The sequence below is a fragment of the Salvelinus namaycush genome, unplaced genomic scaffold, assembly GCF_016432855.1.
Source record: "Salvelinus namaycush isolate Seneca unplaced genomic scaffold, SaNama_1.0 Scaffold468, whole genome shotgun sequence".
In the NCBI taxonomy this organism is placed as follows: Eukaryota; Metazoa; Chordata; class Actinopteri; order Salmoniformes; family Salmonidae; genus Salvelinus; species Salvelinus namaycush.
Genome location: NW_024061162.1, coordinates 50624 through 74138, shown reverse-complemented (window position 1 = coordinate 74138; position 23515 = coordinate 50624). Strand labels below are relative to the sequence as shown.

Below are 23515 nucleotides of genomic sequence, written 5' to 3'. Positions count from 1 at the left end.
CAACCAAATGCATACAAAACGAGCCCTGTCTCGAGTTGAAACCAGCGCTGTTATGGGTTCGGAGTTATTGTTGATATTTTTCTGTGCGTCGATTATAAGTTAGCTAGGTAGGTTTGTTATACGCGAATAGGTGTTTTTCCCTCTGTATTGAGTCAGCGTCATGACTTCTGGCTATGCGCATGTAATGGACAGACAAGACTCACTGACTAGCCGTCTGGAGAGCCCGATATCAGCCAAACTGGAAACACTTCAGGCCAAGAAGAACTTCTCTGTCAGTCACCTGTTGGATCTGGAGGAGGCGCGGGAGATGGTAGGGGCTCAGGCCAACGAGAGCGCCGGGGATGCGGGAAGGAGTATGGTGGAGTCCCCGGGGCTGACCAGCGGCAGCGATACGACGCAGCAGGAGAGTAAGTTAGTTGATGGGTGGATGGTGTCGCCTTCCTCCGGTGTAGAATAGCTGTACTACGCTGTGATATCAGACAGAGAAAATTGTCACGTTAGTAAACACACGTCCGTGAAACAACACCAATGTTTTCCTCAGGCTTTCTTAACCTTTCCCGGGTAACCTGGGAAGGTATGGAGGCGCATAAAGCTGCTCATAGCGCACAATGAACATATGCTTTTATTCGTGTTTTTTATATAGAGCCTCTATACTCCTTTAGATTGATCAATCACAGCCCTTTATATAGAGCCTCTATACTCCTTTAGATTGATCAATCACAGCCCTTTATATAGAGCCTCTATACTCCTTTAGATTGATCAATCACAGCCCTTTATATAGAGCCTGTGTACAATAGCTTCGGGAAATAGGGGTGCTGAGGGTGAAAAATCGGAATAAAAATATATATCTATACAGGACCAGTCAAAAGTTTGGACATACCTACTATTTCAAGGGTTTTTCTTTATTTTTTACTATTTTCTACATTGTTGAATAATAGTGAAAACATCAGAACTATAAAATAACACATATGGAATCATGTAGTAACCAAAAAAGTGTTAACAAATCAAAATGTATTTTATTTTTTGAAGATTCTTCAAAATAGCCACCCTTTGCCTTGATGACAGCTTTGCACACTATTGGCATTCTCTCAACCAGCTTCATGTAGTCACCTGGAATTAATTTTAATTAACAGGTGTGCCTTGTTAAAATTTTATTTGTGGAATTTATTTTCTTCTTAATGCGTTTGAGCCAATCAGTTGTGTTGTGACAAGGTAGGGGTTGTATACAGAAGATAGCCCTATTTGGTAAAAGACCAAGTCCATATTATGGCAAGAACAGCTCAAACAGGCAAAGAGAAACGGCAGTCCAGGTCAGTCAATGCTGAAAAACCATCAAGCACTATGATGAAACTGGCTCTCATGAGGACCGCCACAGGAAAGGAAGACCCAGAGTTACCTCTGCTGCAGAGGATAAGTTCATTAGAGTTACCAGCCTCAGAAATTGCAGCCCAAATAAATGCTTCACAGAGTTCAAGTAACAGACACATCTCAACATCAACTGTTCAGAGGAGACTGTATGAATCAGGCCTTCATGGTCACATTGCTGCAAAGAAACCACTACTAAAGGACACCAATAATAAGAAGAGACTTGCTTGGGCCAAGAAACACGAGCAATGGACATTAGACCGGTGAGTCCAAATTTTAGATTTTTGGTTCCAACTGCCATGTCTTTGTGAGACGCAGAGTTGGTGAACGGATGATCTCCGCATGTGTGGTTCCCACCGTGAAGCATGGAGGAGGAGGTGTGATGATGTGGGGGTGCTTTGCTGGTGACACTGTCAGTGATTTATTTAGAATTCAAGGCACACTTAACCAGCATGGCAACCACAGCGATACGCCATACCATCTGGTTTGTGCTTAGTGGGACTATCATTTGTTTTTCAACAGGACAGTGACCCAACACACCTTCAGGCTGTGTAAGGGCTATTTGACCAAGAAGGAGAGTGATGGAGTGCTGCATCAGATGACCTGGCCTCCACAATCACCCAACCTCAACCCAATTGAGATGGTTTGGGATGAGTTGGACCGCAAAGTGAAGGAAAAGCAGCCAACAAGTGCTCAGCATATGGGGGAACTCCTTCAAGACTGTTGGAAAAGCATTCTAGGTGAAGCTGGTTGAGAGAATGCAAAGAGTGTGCAAAGCTGTCATCAAGGCAAAGGGTGGCTACTTTGAAGAATCTAAAATATATTTTGATTTGTTTAACACTTTTTTGGTTACTACAATGTAGAAAATAGTAAAAAATAAAGAAAAACCCTTGAATGAGTAGGTGTGTCCAAACTTTCGACTGGTACTGTACATATGGACTGGGCTTTATTATGGACTGGGTACTGTACATTTGGACTGTATTAGAGGACCGATATAGCAGTCTGCTGTGCCAGCGCTGACAAAAAAGATTTGTCCAAACTACTTCTCCAGTGGCTATGCTATATACCAGGGATCATCAACTAGATTATACCGGGGATCGTCAACTAGATTATACCGGGGATCGTCAACTAGATTACACCGGGGATCGTCAACTAGATTACACCGGGGATCGTCAACTAGATTACACCGGGGATCGTCAACTAGATTACACCGGGGATCGTCAACTAGATTACACCGGGGATCGTCAACCAGATTACACCGGGGATCGTCAACCAGATTATACCGGGGATCGTCAACCAGATTACACCGGGGATCGTCAACCAGATTATACCGGGGATCGTCAACTAGATTATACCGGGGATCGTCAACTAGATTATAACGGGGATCGTCAACTAGATTATACCGGGGATCGTCAACTAGATTATACCGGGGATCGTCAACTAGATTATACCGGGGATCGTCAACTAGATTATACCGGGGATCGTCAACTAGATTATACCGGGGATCGTCAACTAGATTATACCGGGGATCGTCAACTAGATTATACCGGGGATCGTCAACTAGATTATACCGGGGATCGTCAACTAGATTATACCGGGGATCGTCAACTAGATTATACCGGGGATCGTCAACTAGATTATACCGGGGATCGTCAACTAGATTAGACCGGGGATCATCAACTAGATTATACCGGGGATCATCAACTAGATTATACCGGGGATCATCAACTAGATTATACCGGGGATCGTCAACTAGAGTCAGCCACGAGCTGATTTTTTCTAGAAAGGATGGTCGGAGGCCGGAACTTAATTACAAGTAATTTGTAGACTGCAAATTGACAGCAAAATGCCCAAACATATATAATGTTTGACTAAAACATAATCATTTCAAACCTTGCTTACATTTGTATACGATCACTTCGTGTCTCTCTACTTGGAAACATATTTCTTAAATTTAAATAACTTGGAGCTGATTTCCTGATGTTTTTTTTACAGTCTTTTATGTCCAACAATGAAAATTCCACACCAAGAAAAGTTGGGGGGCCAAATTTGGCCCGCGGGCTGCCAGTTGAGGAACCCTGCTCTATACTCCCATTAGATTGATCAATCACAACCCTTTTTTTCACAGACCTGCAAAGTAGGCTTCACAGCAAATCTACATTTCTATACAATTTAAAAACTCTAAAATTCTCTCTGGAGAACAACAAAAACAAGGCGAAATGACCCCAGCCATTATCACCTTGGTTGCTGTAGCTTCATTCTCCTCGGTGGATCTACAACACATTAGCGATACAATTAGCCGTTACAAACACGTAGCCTATTAGCTATACAATTAGATACTACAAACACGTAGCCAATTAGTTATACAATTAGCCACTACAAACATGTAGCCTATTAGTTATACAATTAGCCGTTACAAACACATAGCCTATTAGCTATACAATTAGCCACTACAAACACATAGCCTATTAGCTATACAATTAGCCGCTACAAACACATAGCCTATTAGCTATACAATTAGCCACTACAAACACATAGCCTATTAGCTATACAATTAGCCGCTACAAACACATAGCCTATTAGCTATACAATTAGCCACAACAAACACATTGCCTATTAGCTATACAATTAGCCGCAACAAACACATAGCCTATTAGCTATACAATTAGCTGCAACAAACACATAGCCTATTAGCTATACAATTAGCCCGAGAGTGACTAACAGCAGTGGGCCCCCTGGAGGTCTGGGCACGTGCCCTTCATGCCTGGTCAATAATTAGGCCATGATTACTACAAGTTTAGATACCTGACTAGACTAACTAGACTAATTTACCAATCAAATATATATTTTTCCTGACATGGGCTAATCAAATCAAATCAAAGTTTATTTGTCACGTGCGCTGAATACAACAGCTGTAGACCTTACAGTGAAATACTTACTTACAGGTTCTAACCAATAGTGCAAAAAAGGTATTAGGTGAACAATAGGTAAGTAAAGAAATAAAACAACAGTAAAAAGACAGGCTATATACAGTAGCGAGGCTATATACAGTAGAGGGGCTATATACAGTAGAGGGGCTATATACAGTAGAGAGGCTATATACAGTAGCGAGGCTATAATAGTAGCGAGGCTACATACAGACACCGGTTAGTCAGGCTGATTGAGGTAGTATGTACACGTAGATATGATAATTGAGTGATTGTCAGGGAATGACATATAACAGGAACACTGCTGATGCTCAACCAAGTTTCTGAATTGCACCCTGCGTATTTTACTATTCTAACTGTCAACAGTAAATTGCGACCCTTGACTGAGTTCTAATTAGATTTTTTAGGAGGTTCGGTCCTCGATGTACTCATACGTCTACCAGTGGAACGACCACAGTAGCTAATAACTGTTATTATGATGTCATCACCCTGTGATGCAGTAGGTCTGTTGCCATGTCGCCCTCAATTGTTGGTCTTTACTTGTAAAAACATCATTAGCAGAAAATAAGTAGTTTGCTTTAAATAAAGACAACCGTGTAAAGTTATTCTGTTATGCCGGCTTTTTAGAAAGAATGCTTTTGAAATGCTTATATTTCAGGACCCAGGCTCGGCCTAATTCTGTGTCACACATCAATTGTGTTATGTTTATTACATAATCAACAACAGACTTCTCACTACACGTGTAGGCCTACAATTAAGCTTTAGTGAGTACTGTAATAATGTTAAGAATCCCATTGTCTCATAAAGAGACAGCATGCAGAGGAGATTATTCTAGGCCTATATTTTAGACCAACAAAATCAAGTGGAATCCATTTTAAATGTGTGAGGTTAAAAATGTATAATAAAACCATTTATGAAGGTGAGTTATTTTTTTAAACTGTAGGCTTAAGTAAATGCTTCAAAAAGTAGCATATTCTTTAATAAACACCAATAGTCAATGCAAAGCTAAAAAGCTGGACCCTCTAAAGCAAGCTATAAATGACTTCTTACAGGATTCAATTCTGGACGCAATCGAGTGTAAACATGCAGCTCTGTGTTTGTTTACATCGTTCAGAAATGAATGTTGACAGTTAAATTAATCACGTGAGTGTTTCTTCAGAGGCGTCTGGATGAATGAGGCTGATTTATTTAACATCTCTATTTATTGAAATGTTTTATTTAACCTTTAATTAACTATTCAGTTAAGGACAAATTCTTATTTACAATGACGGCCTACCCAAAGGCAAAAGGCCTCCTGCGGGGACGGGGCTGGCATAAAAAAAATACAAATAAATGAAATAAAAATAGGACAAAACACACATCACGACAAGAGAGACCTAACACAACACTACATAAAGAGAGACCTAAGACAACAACATAGCAAGGCAGCAACACAGCATGGTAGCAACACATGACAACAACATGGTAGCAGCACAACATGGTAGCAACACAACATGACAACAACATGGAAGCAGAACAACATGACACCAACATGGTAGCAACACAACATGGTAGCAGCACAACATGACACCAACATGGCAGCAACACAACATGACAACAACATGGTAGCAATACAACATGACAACAACATGGTAGCAACACAACATGGTAGCAACACAACATGACAACAACATGGTAGCAACACAACATGGTAGCAACACAACATGACAACAACATGGTAGCAACACAACATGACAACAACATGGTAGCAGCACAACATGACAACAACATGGTAGCAACACAACATGGCAACAACATGGTAGCAACACAACATGACAACAACATGGTAGCAACACAACATGACAACAACATGGTAGCAACACAACATGACAACAACATGGTAGCAACACATGACAACAACATGGTAGCAACACAACATGACAACAACATGGTAGCAACACATCATGACAACAACATGGTAGCAACACATCATGACAACAACATGGTAGCAACACATCATGACAACAACATGGTAGCAACACAACATGACAACAACATGGTAGCAACACAACATGACAACAACATGGTAGCAACACAACATGGTAGCAACACAACATGACAACAACATGGTAGCAACACAACATGGTAGCAACACAACATGACAACAACATGGTAGCAACACAACATGGTAGCAACACAACATGACAACAACATGGTAGCAACACAACATGACAACAACATGGTAGCAACACAACATGGTAGCAACACAACATGACAACAACATGGTAGCAACACATGACAACAACATGGTAGCAACACAACATGACAACAACATGGTAGCAACACAACATGGTAGCAGCACAAAACATGGTACAAACATTACTGGGCTCAGACAACAGCACAAAGGGCAAGAAGGTAGAGACAACAATACATCACGCAAAGCAGCCACAACTGTCAGTAAGAGTGTCCATGATTGAGTCTTTGAATGAAGAGATGGAGATAAAACTGTCCAGTTTGAGTGTTTGTTGCAGCTCGTTCCAGTCGCCAGCTGCGTTTATAGAAATGTATTTCCACCAGCAGGACATGGTGCCATTAGATGACACATGAATTCATGTCACGGATCCGGGGGTCAAACTTAGCAGTTTTATTTGTTGACCAATGATGTTATTGCAATACTCTGACTGGTTGGATGTAGGCCTAACTAGTGAGAGCTCTGTTATTTCAATACTCTGACTGGTTGGGTGTAGGCCTAACTAGTGAGAGCTCTGTTATTTCAATACTCTGACTGGTTGGGTGTAGGCCTAACTAGTGAGAGCTCTGTTATTTCAATACTCTGACTGGTTGGGTGTAGGCCTAACTAGTGAGAGCTCTGTTATTTCAATACTCTGACTGGTTGGGTGTAGGCCTAACTAGTGAGAGCTCTGTTATTTCAATACTCTGACTGGTTGGGTGTAGGCCTAACTAGTGAGAGCTCTGTTATTTCAATACTCTGACTGGTTGGGTGTAGGCCTAACTAGTGAGAGCTCTGTTATTTCAATACTCTGACTGGTTGGATGTAGGCCTAACTAGTGAGAGCTCTGTTATTTCAATACTCTGACTGGTTGGATGTAGGCCTAACTAGTGAGAGCTCTGTTATTTCAATACTCTGACTGGTTGGATGTAGGCCTAACTAGTGAGAGCTCTGTTATTTCAATACTCTGACTGGTTGGGTGTAGGCCTAACTAGTGAGAGCTCTGTTATTTCAATACTCTGACTGGTTGGGTGTAGGCCTAACTAGTGAGAGCTCTGTTATTTCAATACTCTGACTGGTTGGGTGTAGGCCTAACTAGTGAGAGCTCTGTTATTTCAATACTCTGACTGGTTGGATGTAGGCCTAACTAGTGAGAGCTCTGTTATTTCAATACTCTGACTGGTTGGATGTAGGCCTAACTAGTGAGAGCTCTGTTATTTCAATACTCTGACTGGTTGGATGTAGGCCTAACTAGTGAGAGCTCTGTTATTTCAATACTCTGACTGGTTGGGTGTAGGCCTAACTAGTGAGAGCTCTGTTATTTCAATACTCTGACTGGTTGGGTGTAGGCCTAACTAGTGAGAGCTCTGTTATTTCAATACTCTGACTGGTTGGGTGTAGGCCTAACTAGTGAGAGCTCTGTTATTTCAATACTCTGACTGGTTGGGTGTAGGCCTAACTAGTGAGAGCTCTGTTATTTCAATACTCTGACTGGTTGGGTGTAGGCCTAACTAGTGAGAGCTCTGTTATTTCAATACTCTGACTGGTTGGGTGTAGGCCTAACTAGTGAGAGCTCTGTTATTTCAATACTCTGACTGGTTGGGTGTAGGCCTAACTAGTGAGAGCTCTGTTATTTCAATACTCTGACTGGTTGGATGTAGGCCTAACTCAATCAATCAATCAAGTTTATTTTATATAGCCCTTCGTACATCAGCTAATATCTCGAAGTGCTGTACAAAAACCCAGCCTAAAACCCCAAACAGCAAGCAATGCAGGTGTAGAAGCACGGTGGCTAGGAAAAACTCCCTAGAAAGGCCAAAACCTAGGAAGAAACCTAGAGAGGAACCAGGCTATGAGGGGTGGCCAGTCCTCTTCTGGCTGTGCCAGAAGTGAGAGCTCTGTTATTAGTGAGAGCTCTGTTATTTCAATACTCTGACTGGTTGGGTGTAGGCCTAACTAGTGAGAGCTCTGTTATTTCAATACTCTGACTGGTTGGGTGTAGGCCTAACTAGTGAGAGCTCTGATTGCTGTTTCCTTTCATTAAGTGTAAATTCTCAGAGAGAGAATCCCAAGTCTCTGTTCGATAGCTTATATGTGTAGTCGGGTCTGTAGAGACTGTAGAGGCTCTGTAGTGGCTCTGCAGCTGGGTCTGTAGTGGCTGTGTAGTCTGGTCTGTAGGGGCTCCGTAGCCGGCTCTGTATCGGGGTCTGGTCTGTGTCCCTGAGGCTTTATGGTTTAATTACTGATTGATGAGGAGGATAAGTGTGTCGGAGGAATGAGTGTCTCCTCAGACAGGAGGGTTCTCTAGTTACAGAGCGTCAAGAGACAGACGGCCTAACCCACACACTGGGACCATTAGGAGGCCTACCCATAGACTGAGACCATTGGGAGGCCTAACCCACACACTGGGACCATTGGGAGTACACTTAGTAGGTCTACGCAAAAACAATGGGAAAACGTTTTGTAAACACAAATTATATTTTAAATAACACTTTTTTCCACATTTTATTAGATGACAGCCTTATTGTAAAATACCCCATAATGATAAAGCAAAAACAGGTTTTGTTGCTAATTTATATATATTTTTTAATGAAATATCACATTTATATAAGTATTCATACCCTTTGCACAGTACTTTGTTGAAGCACCTTTGACAGCGATTACAGCCTCGAGTCTTCTTGGGTAAGACGCTACAAGCTTGGCACACCTGTATTTGGGGAGTTTCTCCCATTCTTCTCTGCAGATCCTCTCAAGCTCTGTCAGGTTGGATGGGGAGCGTCGCTGCACAGCTATTTTCAGGTCTCTCCAGAGATGTTCGATCGGGTTCAAGTCTGGGCTCTGGCTGGGCCACTCAAGGACATTCAGAGACTTGTCCTGAAGCCACTCCTACGTTGTCTTGGCTGTGTGCTTAGGGTCGTTGTCCTGTTGGAAGGTGAACCTTCTCCCCAGTCTGAGGTCCTGAGCAGGTTTTCATCAAGGATCTCTTTGTACTTTCCTCCGTTCATCTTTGCCTCAATCCTGACCAGTCTCCCAGTCCCTGCCGCTGAAAAACATCCCCACAACATAATGCTGCCACCACCATGCTTCACTTTAGAGATGGTGCCAGGTTTCCTCCAGATGTGACGCTTGGCATTCAGGCCAAAGAGTTAAATCTTGGTTTCATCAGACGAGAGAATGTTTCTCATGGTCTGAGAGTCTTTAGGTGCCAATGGCAAACTCCAAGCTGGCTGTCATGTGCTTTTTACTGAGGAGTGGCTTCTGTCTGGCCACTCTACCATAAAGGCCTGATTGGTGGAGTGCTGCAGAGATTGTTGTCATTCTGGAAGGTTCTCCCGTCTATACAGAGGAACTCTGGAGCTCTGTCAGAGTGACCATCGGTTTTCTTGGTCACTTCCCTGACCAAGGCCCTTCTCCCCCGATTACTCAGTTTGGCTGGGCGGCCAGCTCTAGGAAGAGTCTTGGTGGTTCCAAACTTCTTCCTTTTAAGAAGGATGGAGGCCACTGTGTTCTTGGGGACCTTCAATGCTGCAGACATTTTTTGGTACCCTTCCCCAGATCTGTGCCTCAACACAATCCTGTCTCAGAGCTTCACGGACAATTCCTTCAACCTCATGGCTTGGTTTTTACTCTGACATGCACTGTCAACCGTGTGACCTTATATAGACAGGTGTGTGCCTTTCCAAATGATGTACAATCAATTGCATTTACCACAGGTGGACTCCAATGAAGTAGAAACATCTCAAGGATGATCAATGGAAACAGGAAGCACCTGAGTTCAATTTCAAGTCTCATAGTAAAGGGTCTGAATACTTAATGTAAATAAGGTATTTCTGTTTTTATTTTCAATGCATTTGCTAAGATTTCAAAAAAACCTGTTTTCACTTTTTCATTATGGGGTATTGTGTAAAAAAAAAGAATATTGAGTAAAAAAAAAACATTATTTCAGAATAAAGCTGTAACAACAAAATGTGTGAAAAAGAGTCTAAATATTTTCTGTATATTATTAAAAACTGAAATTGTAGGCTAGCCTAAAGTTTACCCCTAATAATCAAATTATATGTGACATTTTGAATCTTCCAGATGCACATCTTCCTTTTCAATGTGCCGACCACTGTTCCCTTTCAATGTGCCGACCACTGTTCCCTTTCAATGTGCCGACCACTGTTCCCTTTCAATGTGCCGACCACTGTTCCTTTTCAATGTGCCGACCACTGTTCCTTTTCAATGTGCCGACCACTGTTCCTTTTCAATGTGCCGACCACTGTTCCCTTTCAATGTGCCGACCACTGTTCCCTTTCAATGTGCCGACCACTGTTCCTTTTCAATGTGCCGACCACTGCATTGATCAGGCGAGAAATACACTAGGAGACAATAACTGACCGGTTGAGGTTTAAGGTCAAATAACATTTATCACATGTTCCATTAGAACAATAGCTGTGTTATAATCGTGAATGTTTATATCTCGTGGATAATTATATCAATATTATCACATAAAGGTTCAGGATCTGAAAGCAGAAATTATAATAATATCGAAACTAAATAAAAACACAATTGAAGCAAAAGTCAATCCAAAACTCTAGAACACAGTCAACATTTGGTTCTATGTAGCAGGGCTGTATTCATGATGTGTGTATTGGAATCTGTTCTGCTCTCAATGTGTATAGGGCTATATTTCCATATACCTGTTTGTGTGTTTGTCAGTGTTCATATTGACATGTGTATCTGTGTTTCTCGCTAGATGAGCATGTGAGTTCTAAGGAGAAGAAGAGAAAGCAACGTCGTAACAGAACGACCTTCAACAGCAGTCAGCTGCAGGCACTAGAGAGAGTGTTTGAGAGGACACACTACCCTGACGCCTTCGTACGGGAGGACCTGGCACGCAGGGTTAACCTCATTGAGACACGGGTACAGGTGAGAGTCAGGGTTAACCTCACTGAGGTGCAGGCACTAGAGAGAGTGTTTGAGAGGACACACTACCCTGACGCCTTCGTACGGGAGGACCTGGCACGCAGGGTTAACCTCATTGAGACACGGGTACAGGTGAGAGTCAGGGTTAACCTCACTGAGGTACAGGCACTAGAGAGAGTGTTTGAGAGGACACACTACCCTGACGCCTTCGTACGGGAGGACCTGGCACGCAGGGTTAACCTCATTGAGACACGGGTACAGGTGAGAGTCAGGGTTAATCTCACTGAGGTACAGGCACTAGAGAGAGTGTTTGAGAGGACACACTACCCTGACGCCTTCGTACGGGAGGACCTGGCACGCAGGGTTAACCTCATTGAGACACGGGTACAGGTGAGAGTCAGGGTTAACCTCACTGAGGTGCAGGCACTAGAGAGAGTGTTTGAGAGGACACACTACCCTGACGCCTTCGTACGGGAGGACCTGGCACGCAGGGTTAACCTCATTGAGACACGGGTACAGGTGAGAGTCAGGGTTAACCTCACTGAGGTACAGGCACTAGAGAGAGTGTTTGAGAGGACACACTACCCTGACGCCTTCGTACGGGAGGACCTGGCACGCAGGGTTAACCTCATTGAGACACGGGTACAGGTGAGAGTCAGGGTTAACCTCACTGAGGTACGGGCACAGGTGAGAGTCAGGGTTAACCTCACTGAGGTACAGGTGAGAGTCAGGGTTAACCTCACTGAGGTACGGGGTACAGGTGAGAGTCAGGGTTAACCTCACTGAGGTACAGGTGAGAGTCAGGGTTAACCTCACTGAGGTACAGGTGAGAGTCAGGGTTAACCTCACTGAGGTACGGGTACAGGTGAGAGTCAGGGTTAACCTCACTGAGGTACGGCTACAGGTGAGAGTCAGGGTTAACCTCACTGAGGTACGGGTACAGGTGAGAGTCAGGGTTAACCTCACTGAGGTACAGGTACAGGTGAGAGTCCGGGTTAACCTCACTGAGGTATGGAAACAGGTGAGAGTCAGGGTTAACCTCACTGAGGTACGGGGTACATGTGAGAGTCAGGGTTAACCTCCCTGAGGTACAGGTGAGAGTCAGGGTTAACCTCACTGAGGTACGGGTACAGGTGAGAGTCAGGGTTAACCTCACTGAGGTACGGGTACAGGTGAGAGTCAGGGTTAACTTCACTGAGGTACGGGTACAGGTGAGAGTCAGGGTTAACCTCACTGAGGTATGGGTACAGGTGAGAGGCAGGGTTAACCTCACTGAGGTACGGGTACAGGTGAGAGTCAGGGTTAACCTCACTGCAGTATGGGTACAGGTGAGAGTCAGGGTTAACCTCACTGAGGTACGGGGTACATGTGAGAGTCAGGGTTAACCTCACTGAGGTACAGGTGAGAGTCAGGGTTAACCTCACTGAGGTACGGTACAGGTGAGAGTCAGGGTTAACCTCACTGAGGTACGGGTACAGGTGAGAGTCAGGGTTAACTTCACTGATGTACGGGTACAGGTGAGAGTCAGGGTTAACCTCACTGAGGTACAGGTGAGAGTCAGGGTTAACCTCACTGAGGTACGGGTACAGGTGAGAGTCAGGGTTAACCTCACTGAGGTACGGGTACAGGTGAGAGTCAGGGTTAACCTCACTGAGGTATGGGTACAGGTGAGAGTCAGGGTTAACCTCACCGAGGTACGTATAGGTGAGAGTCAGGATTAATCTCACTGAGGTACGGGTACAGGTGAGAGTCCGGGTTAACCTCACTGAGGTACAGGTGAGAGTCAGGGTTAACCTCACTGAGGTACAGGTGAGAGTCAGGGTTAACCTCACTGAGGTACGGGTACAGGTGAGAGTCAGGGTTAACCTCACTGAGGTACGGGTACAGGTGAGAGTCAGGGTTAACCTCACTGAGGTACGGGTACAGGTGAGAGTCAGGGTTAACCTCACTGAGGTACAGGTGAGAGTCAGGGTTAACCTCATTGAGGTACGGGTACAGGTGAGAGGCAGGGTTAACCTCACTGAGGTACGGGTACAGGTTAGAGTCAGGGTTAACCTCACTGAGGTATGGGTACAGGTGAGAGGCAGGGTTAACCTCACTGAGGTACGGGTACAGGTTAGAGTCAGGGTTAACCTCACTGAGGTATGGGTACAGGTGAGAGGCAGGGTTAACCTCACTGAGGTACGGGGTACATGGGAGAGTCAGGGTTAACCTCACTGAGGTACAGGTGAGAGTCAGGGTTAACCTCACTGAGGTACGGGTACAGGTGAGAGTCAGGGTTAACCTCACTGAGGTACGGGTACAGGTGAGAGGCAGGGTTAACCTCACTGAGGTACGGTTACAGGTGAGAGTCAGGGTTAACCTCACTGAGGTATGGGTACAGGTGAGAGTCAGGGTTAACCTCACTGAGATATGGGTACAGGTGAGAGTCATGGGTTAACCTCATTGAGGTACGGGTACAGGTGAGAGTCAGGGTTAACCTCACTGAGGTACGGGTACAGGTGAGAGTCAGGGTTAACCTCACTGAGGTACAGGTGAGAGTCAGGGTTAACCTCACTGAGGTACAGGTGAGAGTCAGGGTTAACCTCACTGAGGTACAGGTGAGAGTCAGGGTTAACCTCACTGAGGTACGGGTACAGGTGAGAGTCAGGGTTAATCTCACTGAGGTACGGGTACAGGTGAGAGTCAGGGTTAACCTCACTGAGGTACGGGTACAGGTGAGAGTCAGGGTTAACCTCACTGAGGTACGGGTGCAGGTGAGAGTCAGGGTTAACCTCACTGAGGTACAGGTGAGAGTCAGTCTCTCTAATGATGTTCACCTGTCATCTCTCTCTCTCACTAACGATGTTCACCTGTCCTCTCTCTCACTAACGATGTTCGCCTGTCCTCTCTCTCTCTCTAACAATGTTCACCTGTCCTCTCTCTCACTAACGATGTTCACCTGTCCTCTCTCTCTCTCACTAACGATGTTCACCTGTCCTCTCTCTCTCTAATGATGTTCACCTGTCCTCTCTCTCACTAACGGTGTTCACCAGTCCTCTCTCTCTCTTTCACTAACGATGTTCACCTGTCCTCTCTCTCTCTCTAACGATGTTCACCTGTCCTCTCTCTCTCTCTCTCTAACGATGTTTACCTGTCATCTCTCTCTCTCTCTCTAACGATGTTCACCTGTCCTCTCTCTCTCTCTCTCTAACGATGTTCACCTGTCCTCTCTCTCTCTCTCTCTCTAACAATGTTTACCTGTCACCTCTCTCTCTCTAACGATGTTTACCTGTCATCTCTCTCTCTCTCTCTAACAATGTTCCACCTGTCATCTCTCTCTAACGATGTTTACCTGTCACCTCTCTCTCTCTAACGATGTTTACCTGTCATCTCTCTCTCTCTCTCTAACAATGTTCCACCTGTCATCTCTCTCTAACGATGTTTACCTGTCACCTCTCTCTCTCTAACGATGTTTACCTGTCATCTCTCTCTCTCTAACGATGTTCACCTGTCATCTCTCTCTCTCTCTAACGATGTTTACCTGTCATCTCTCTCTAACGATGTTTACCTGTCATCTCTCTCTCTCTAAAGATGTTTACCTGTCATCTCTCTCTCTCTCTAACGATGTTTACCTGTCATCTCTCTCTCTCTAATGATGTTTACCTGTGATCTCTCTCTCTCTCTAACAATGTTTACCTGTCATCTCTCTCTCTCTAACGATGTTTACCTGTCATCTCTCTCTCTCTAACGATGTTCACCTGTCATCTCTCTCTCTCTAACAATGTTCCACCTGTCATCTCTCTCTCTCTCTCTCTAACGATGTTTACCTGTCATCTCTCTCTAACGATGTTTACCTGTCATCTCTCTCTCTCTCTAAAGATGTTTACCTGTCATCTCTCTCTCTCTCTAACGATGTTTACCTGTCATCTCTCTCTCTCTCTAACGATGTTTACCTGTCATCTCTCTCTAACGATGTTTACCTGTCATCTCTCTCTCTCTAAAGATGTTTACCTGTCATCTCTCTCTCTCTAACGATGTTTACCTGTCATCTCTCTCTCTCTAACGATGTTTACCTGTCATCTCTCTCTCTCTCTAACGATGTTCTCCTGTCCTCTCTCTAACGATGTTCTCCTGTCCTCTCTCCCCAGGTGTGGTTTCAGAACAGGAGGGCTAAGTTCCGTCGTAACGAGCGTGCTATGCTGGCCAGTAAAAATTCCTCCATGATAAAGTCCTACTCTCGTGACCTCACGGCAGTGGAGCAGCCAATCGTACCTCTCCCCGCCCCTCGACCCAACGACTACCTGTCCTGGGGCTCCTCTTCACCCTACAGGTAAGGACAGGTAACTGTCTCAGCTCTTTTGATTTGGGTTTTAAACTGTATGTCAGATACAGGCTGGGATTTAATAAAAAACTCAGTACTTTGTTGAAGCACCTTTGGCAGCGATTACAGCCTCAAGTCTTCTTGGGTATGAAGCTACAAGTTTGGCACACCTGTATTTGGGGAGTTTCTCCCATTCTTCTTTGCAGATCCTCTCAAGCTCTGTCAGGTTGGATGGGGAGGGTTTCTGCACAGCTATTTTCAGGTCTCTCCAGAGATCAAGTTCGATCGGATTCAAGTCCGGGCTCTGGCTGGGCCGCTCAAGGACATTCAGAGAATTGCGTTGTCTTGGCTGTGTGCTTAGGGTCGTTGTCCTGTTGGAAGGTGAACCTTCGCCCCAGTCTGAGGTCCTGAGCACTCTGGAGCAGATTTTCATCAAGGATCTGTCTGTACTTTGCTCCGTTCATCTTTCCCTCGATCCTGACTAGTCTCCCAGTCCCTGCCGCTGAAAAACATCCCCATAGCATGATGCTGCCACCACCATGCTTCACGGTAGGGATAGTGCCAGGTTTCCTCCAGACGTGACGCTTTGCATTCAGGCCAAAGAGTTCAATCTTGGTTTCATCAGACCAGAGAATCTTGTTTCTCATGGTCAGAGTCCTTTAGGTGCCTTTTGGCAAACTCCAAGCGGGCTGGCATGTGCCTTTTACTGAGGAGTGGCTTCCTTCTGGCCAGTCTACCATAAAGGCCTGAATGGTGGAGTGCTGCAGAGATGGTTGTCCTTCTGGAAGGTTCTCCCATCTCAACAGAGGAACTATGGAGCTTTGTCAGAGTGACCATCAGGTTCTTGGTAAACAAGGCCCTTCTCCCCTGATTGCTCAGTTTGGCTGGGCGGCCAGCTCTAGAAAGAGTCTTGGTGGTTCCAAACTTCTTCCATTTAAGAATGATGGAGGCCAGTGTGTTCTTGGGGACCTTCAATACAGGTGGACTCCAATCAAGTTGTAGAAACATCTCAAGAATGATCAATGGAAACAGGATGCACCTGAGCTCAATTTCAAGTCTCATAGCAAATGGTCTGAATACTTATGTAATAAAGGTATTTTTTGTTTTTGATATTTAATACATTTGCTAAAATTTCTAAAAAACTGTTTCCTCAATGTCATTATGGGGTATTGTGTGTAGATTGTTGATGATTTTTTTTTATTTAATCCATTTTAGAATAAGGCTGTAGAGGAACAAAATGTGGAAAGAGTCAAGGGGTCTGAATACTTTCCGAAGGCACTGTATATTGAATTCACAGTCCCTATTCTGAGTTCACAGTCCCTATTCTGAGTTCACAGTCCCTATTCCGAGTTCACAGTCCCTATTCCGAGTTCACAGTCCCTATTCCGAGTTCACAGTCCCTATTCCGTGTTCACAGTCCCTATGACGAGTTCACAGTCCCTATTCTGAGTTCACAGTCCCTATGACGAGTTCACAGTCCCTATTCTGAGTTCACAGTCCCTATGCCGAGTTCACAGTCCCTATGCCGAGTTCACAGTCCCTATGCCGAGTTCACAGTCCCTATTCCGAGTTCACAGTCCCTATTCCGAGTTCACAGTCCCTATGACGAGTTCACAGTCCCTATTCTGAGTTCACAGCCCCTATTCTGAGTTCACAGTCCCTATTCCGAGTTCACAGTCCCTATGACGAGTTCACAGTCCCTATTCCGAGTTCACAGTCCCTATTCCGAGTTCACAGTCCCTATTCCGAGTTCACAGTCCCTATTCTGAGTTCACAGTCCCTATGACGAGTTCAGTCTCAATTCTGAGTTCACGGTCCCTATTCCGAGTTCACAGTCCCTATTCCGAGTTCACAGTCCCTATTCCGAGTTCACAGTCCCTATTCCGAGTTCACAGTCCCTATGACGAGTTCACAGTCCCTATGACGAGTTCACAGTCCCTATTCTGAGTTCACAGTCCCTATTCTGAGTTCACAGTCCCTATTCTGAGTTCACAGTCCCTATTCTGAGTTCACAGTCCCTATTCCGAGTTCACAGTCCCTATTCTGAGTTCACAGTCCCTATTCTGAGTTCACAGTCCCTATTCCGAGTTCACAGTCCCTATTCCGAGTTCACAGTCCCTATTCCGAGTTCACAGTCCCTATTCCGAGTTCACAGTCCCTATGACGAGTTCACAGTCCCTATTCTGAGTTCACAGTCCCTATTCTGAGTTCACAGTCCCTATTCTGAGTTCACAGTCCCTATGCCGAGTTCACAGTCCCTATGCCGAGTTCACAGTCCCTATGCCGAGTTCACAGTCCCTATTCCGAGTTCACAGTCCCTATTCCGAGTTCACAGTCCCTATGACGAGTTCACAGTCCCTATGACGAGTTCACAGTCCCTATTCTGAGTTCACAGTCCCTATTCCGAGTTCACAGTCCCTATTCCGAGTTCACAGTCCCTATTCCGAGTTCACAGTCCCTATTCTGAGTTCACAGTCCCTATTCTGAGTTCACAGTCCCTATGCCGAGTTCACAGTCCCTATGCCGAGTTCACAGTCCCTATGCCGAGTTCACAGTCCCTATGCCGAGTTCACAGTCCCTATGACGAGTTCACAGTCCCTATGACGAGTTCACAGTCCCTATTCTGAGTTCACAGTCCCTATGACGAGTTCAGTCTCTATTCTGAGTTCACAGTCTCTATTCTGAGTTCACAGTCCCTATGACGAGTTCACAGTCCCTATGACGAGTTCACAGTCCCAATACTGTAGACATACTACTATATTTACCCATGCTAGCTCCACTGTAAATACTGTATGAAACTGGTTCAAATCGTATCTTTCCTTTCTCTTGACAAGGATGTCCTTGTGTGCAATGGAAGTCATAAATTACGTATTTTTCTATTCATTGAAAATGCAATGTAAAAAACAAAAAAAAACAATCATATCTAGAATCACTCTGTAATTATAATCACTGACAGTAGGCTAAACAGCCATTTTGAGGGTTAGGGTTATGGGTTGAAGGTTAGGGCTAGTGTTTAGGGTCAGGGGTTAGGGTTGAAGGGTTAGGGATTAGGGTTTAGGGTTGGGGTTTAGGGTTGGGGTTGGGGTTAGAGGTCAGAGTTAGGGGTTAGGGGTTAGGGGCTATGGGTTAGGGTTTAGGGTTAGGAGTTAGGGATTAGGGATTATGGTTTAGGGTTAGGGAATATGGGTTAGGGGTTAGAGGTTAGAGTTATGGGTTAGGGTTTAGGGTTAGGGGTTAGGGTTAATAGATAGTTGAATAATTACTCTATTTTCTCCCTAACTCTCTAGTGCCATGGCAGCGTACCCCCCCACCTGTTCCCCCACCACCTCAGCCCAGGGGATGAACATGGCTAACAGCATCGCTAACCTCCGGCTCAAAGCCAAGGAGTACAGCCTCAACCAGGTGCCTACTGTCAACTGATGAAGAGGAGGAAGATAAAGGACGACACAGCAACCAGTTCAAACTGCAGAAATCACGTTTACCAAAGGACGACACAGCAACCAGTTCAAACTGCAGAAATCACGTTTACCAAAGGACGACACAGCAACCAGTTCAAACTGCAGAAATCACGTTTACCAAAGGACGACACAGCAACCAGTTCAAACTGCAGAAATCACGTTTACCGAAAGACGACACAGCAACCAGTTCAAACTGCAGAAATCACGTTTACCAAAGGACGACACAGCAACCAGCTCAAACTGCAGTCTTTGTTTTTGACGACATAATTTCAATGAATGTATTTAGTGTGTTTTAATGTGCGCGATCGTCTACAGAAAACTGGTCCTAAACGCGAGAGACATTTGAGAGCATATCCTAAGGGGCCACGATGGCCAACGATTGAGACTGAATGTGATGCATTAGACCAGAGGGTAACTGACTGTATTCAACAATGTTATCCAGTTTTAGTGCCAACTTCCTCTCCTCACTCTGGCACCAACAGGATGTGTGCCACCTTTGCCTTAGAATTTCTGAATTTCAAACATTTGGGGACTTTTGGGAGACTTGTATTGATTTCTATATTTTTGGGCTGGTTTGAAAACTTTTGGAAACTTTTTTGTAGATTTATTTTGATAACTCTGGACTTTTAATGAATTCTAACCCAAAACGAAGACAAAAACAATCAGACGAACTTTTCTAACCCTTTTCCTTTTCCCAGCACTGGCCTGAGGAGCCAAGCCTTCTCTCCTGGAGTTATATGAGGAGCCAAGCCTTCTCTCCTGGAGTTAAATGAGGAGCCAAGCCTTCTCTCCTGGAGTTATATGAGGAGCCAAGCCTTCTCTCCTGGAGTTAAATGAGGAGCCAAGCCTTCTCTCCTGGAGTTATATGAGGAGCCAAGCCTTCTCTCCTGGAGTTAAATGAGGAGCCAAGCCTTCTCTCCTGGAGTTATATGAGAAGCCAAGTCTTCTCTCCTGGAGTTAAATGAGGAGCCAAGCCTTCTCTCCTGGAGTTAAATGAGGAGCCAAGTCTTCTCTCCTGGAGTTAAATGAGGAGCCAAGCCTTCTCTCCTGGAGTTAAATGAGAAGCCAAGTCTTCTCTCCTGGAGTTAAATGAGGAACCAAGCCTTCTCTCCTGGAGTTAAATGAGGAGCCAAGTCTTCTCTCCTGGAGTTAAATGAGGAGCCAAGCCTTCTCTCCTGGAGTTAAATGAGGAGCCAAGCCTTCTCTCCTGGAGTTAAATGAGGAGCCAAGTCTTCTCTCCTGGAGTTAAATGAGGAGCCAAGCCTTCTCTCCTGGAGTTAAATGAGAAGCCAAGTCTTCTCTCCTGGAGTTAAATGAGGAGCCAAGCCTTCTCTCCTGGAGTTAAATGAGAAGCCAAGTCTTCTCTCCTGGAGTTATATGAGGAGCCAAGCCTTCTCTCCTGGAGTTAAATGAGGAGCCAAGTCTTCTCTCCTGGAGTTAAATGAGGAGCCAAGTCTTCTCTCCTGGAGTTAAATGAGAAGCCAAGCCTTCTCTCCTGGAGTTAAATGAGGAGCCAAGCCTTCTCTCCTGGAGTTAAATGAGGAGCCAAGCCTTCTCTCCTGGAGTTAAATGAGAAGCCAAGTCTTCTCTCCTGGAGTTAAATGAGAAGCCAAGCCTTCTCTCCTGGAGTTAAATGAGGAGCCAAGCCTTCTCTCCTGGAGTTAAATGAGGAGCCAAGCCTTCTCTCCTGGAGTTATGATGGTACTATATGGGACTTATTATAGACTTATTTTCAGTTGGATACGGTCATCTTTTGTTAATGCCTTACACAGCCACAGGTCAAGTTGATTCAACATGTTTTAATCGACCCCATTAGTCTTTTGAATTTAATAAGGCCTAACAGCTTTAATAGCCTCTGTTTATATCCTGATATATCTTTAATCGACCCCATTAGTCTGTTTAATAAGGCCTAACAGCTTTAATAGCCTCTGTTTATACCCTGATATATCTTTATTAGTAACGACCCTCTGCAATAAAGAGATGCTGTCATTCACAGGATACCTCGCTGTACTGACACCATGTTAACACTGCAACGTTCTAGGTGGCGCTTCGTGATGTTCTTTTGACTTATGTTTAAAGAAGTGAAAATGTCGACCTGAAGACTCATAGAGGGCTACTAGGGGGAAACATGTCTATAGAGGCTTTGTGTTAAATGTGTGTTCGTTAGAGAGCTGTATTAGTTTTACGAAAATCATATACGCTGAGTGTACAAAACATTAGGAACACCTTCCTAATATTGAGTTGCGCGCTACAAACGAATATGACCCAACTATGGAGACTCTCACGACTCTTTTACGACCCTCTACAAGTGTCACGGGACTCATCTGAAGTGTAACCTGGAAACGCTTTCAAAAATGAATGGAAGTATGGAAGTATACTGAACAAAACATGTAAAGTGTTGGTCCCATTTTTGATGAGCTGAAATAAAAGATCACAGAAATATTGAATACGTTCAAAAAGCTTGTTTCTTTCAAATTTTGTGCACACATTTGTTTCCATCCCTGTTAGTGAGCATTTCTCCTTCGCCAAGATTTTCCATACACCTGATAGGTGTGGCATATCAAGAACCTGATTAAACATCATGATCATTACACAAGTGCACCTTGTGCTTGGGACAATAAAAGGCCACTCTAAAATGTGCAGTTTTATCACAACACCATACCACAGATTCCTCGAGTTTTGAGTGAGCGTGCAATTGGCACGCTGACTACAGGAATGTCCACCAGAGCTGTTGCCAGATAATTTAATGTTAATTTCTCTACCATAAGCCACCTCCAATATCGTTTTTACAGAATTTGGCAGTACGTCCAACCGGCCTCACACCCGCAGACCACATATAACCAGCCAAGGAAGCCAAGGAACTCCACAAGGAACTCCACATCTGGGTTTTCCACCTGCGGGATCATCTGAGACCAGCCACCCAGACAGCTGATGAAACTGAGGAGTATTTCTGTCTGTAATAAAGCCCTTTTGTGGGGAAAAAAATGATTCTGATTGGCTGGGCCTGGCTCCCCAGTGGGTGGGCCTATGCCCTCCCAGGCCCACCCATGGCTGTGCCCCTGCCCAGTCATGTGAAATCCATAGATTCGGGGCTAATTTATTTATTTCAATTGACTGATTTCCTTATATGAACTGTAACTCTGTAAAATCTTAGAAATTGTTGCATGTTGCGTTTATATTTTTGTTCAGTGTAGCAACATGATCATATTTATGTAACAGTATAACTTTACGGCGTCCCCTCGCCCCGACCCGGGCGCGAACCAGGGACCCTCTGCACACAACAACAGTCACCCACGAAGCGTCGTTACCCATCGCTCCACAAAAGCCGCGGCCCTTGCAGAGCAAGGGGAAACACTACTTCTAGGTTTCAGAGTAAGTGATGTAACTGTTTGAAACGCTATTAGCGCGTACCCGCTAACTAGCTAGCCATTTCACATCCGTTACATTTAGAGTTAGCAATCTCTAACTAAGTGTTTTGAGTTCCCACTTCCTCAGGGGGTGAATAATATAGCCTAGGCCAATATGCACAAAGATGTCCATAAAATACATCTAATAATTCTGGATCCTATTTTGACAGGTTGTACATTTAAATATAAATCGTACATTCCCTGGATGTGTTAGATAAAATAGCTTACTTTTTGTTTCTCAGTTGTTTTACAGGAAAATAATGTTCTCGTGGCTACTGTTGATCTAGTAGGTTGTGTTGGAGACCACCTAAAGCGAAACCGATTTGAAGACCAAGACCAAAACCAGAGAAATGCGAGTCCAATTGAAGACCATGATTGTAATTTTGCCAAAGCAAACATCATAATAAGAGTTCAAAATAATGTCCAGTATTTCCGTGTTCATATTTCTGAATACTTTATGTATTCTTTCCACATTCCTGAATACTGAAAAAAATGCACGCCACATTCTTAGAATGTTTGGGAATGACGTATTCTAAGGCATTTGTGAAAATTCTATAGCAATATAGGAGTGGGAAAGAGGACGCGCTTTTGGACAATTAATATAGACACTGCAGTAAATAAAACCGAATATAAACATCTGTCTTGTCCAGGACCGGAGTCTACACAGATTGGTGGGCTATAGTCAATCAGAGCTACATGGATAACGGTCGTTCAAGCTCTTGCTAGTGTAGCAGTGTGATGTTGTTCCACTAGATTATGCACCACGTTGCACACAAATAGGCCAGGTCAAGACGGGATGTTAATCATTTAATAATAATAATTCAGTGTGTTTTTTATGTAATTACAGCTGCATAGCTAATGTTATTCTTTGGTGTACAAACACTTTTTCATATCAATATTGTACATACACGTGATTGTAAAAGTTTTGTATATTTTGG

General features: G+C 44.3%; 1 protein-coding gene across 1 annotated transcript; it reads left to right on the top strand.

Moving 5' to 3' along the window:
• Positions 1–160: 160 nt before the first annotated feature.
• On the top strand, positions 161–19132 carry LOC120041449 (paired mesoderm homeobox protein 1-like). The gene is made up of 4 exons (XM_038986411.1): positions 161–407; positions 11240–11412; positions 15540–15721; positions 19000–19132. The coding sequence occupies exons 1-4, from the start codon at positions 161–163 to the stop codon at positions 19130–19132; spliced, it is 735 nt and encodes a 244-aa protein (XP_038842339.1).
• The last annotated feature ends 4383 nt before the right edge of the window (positions 19133–23515 follow it).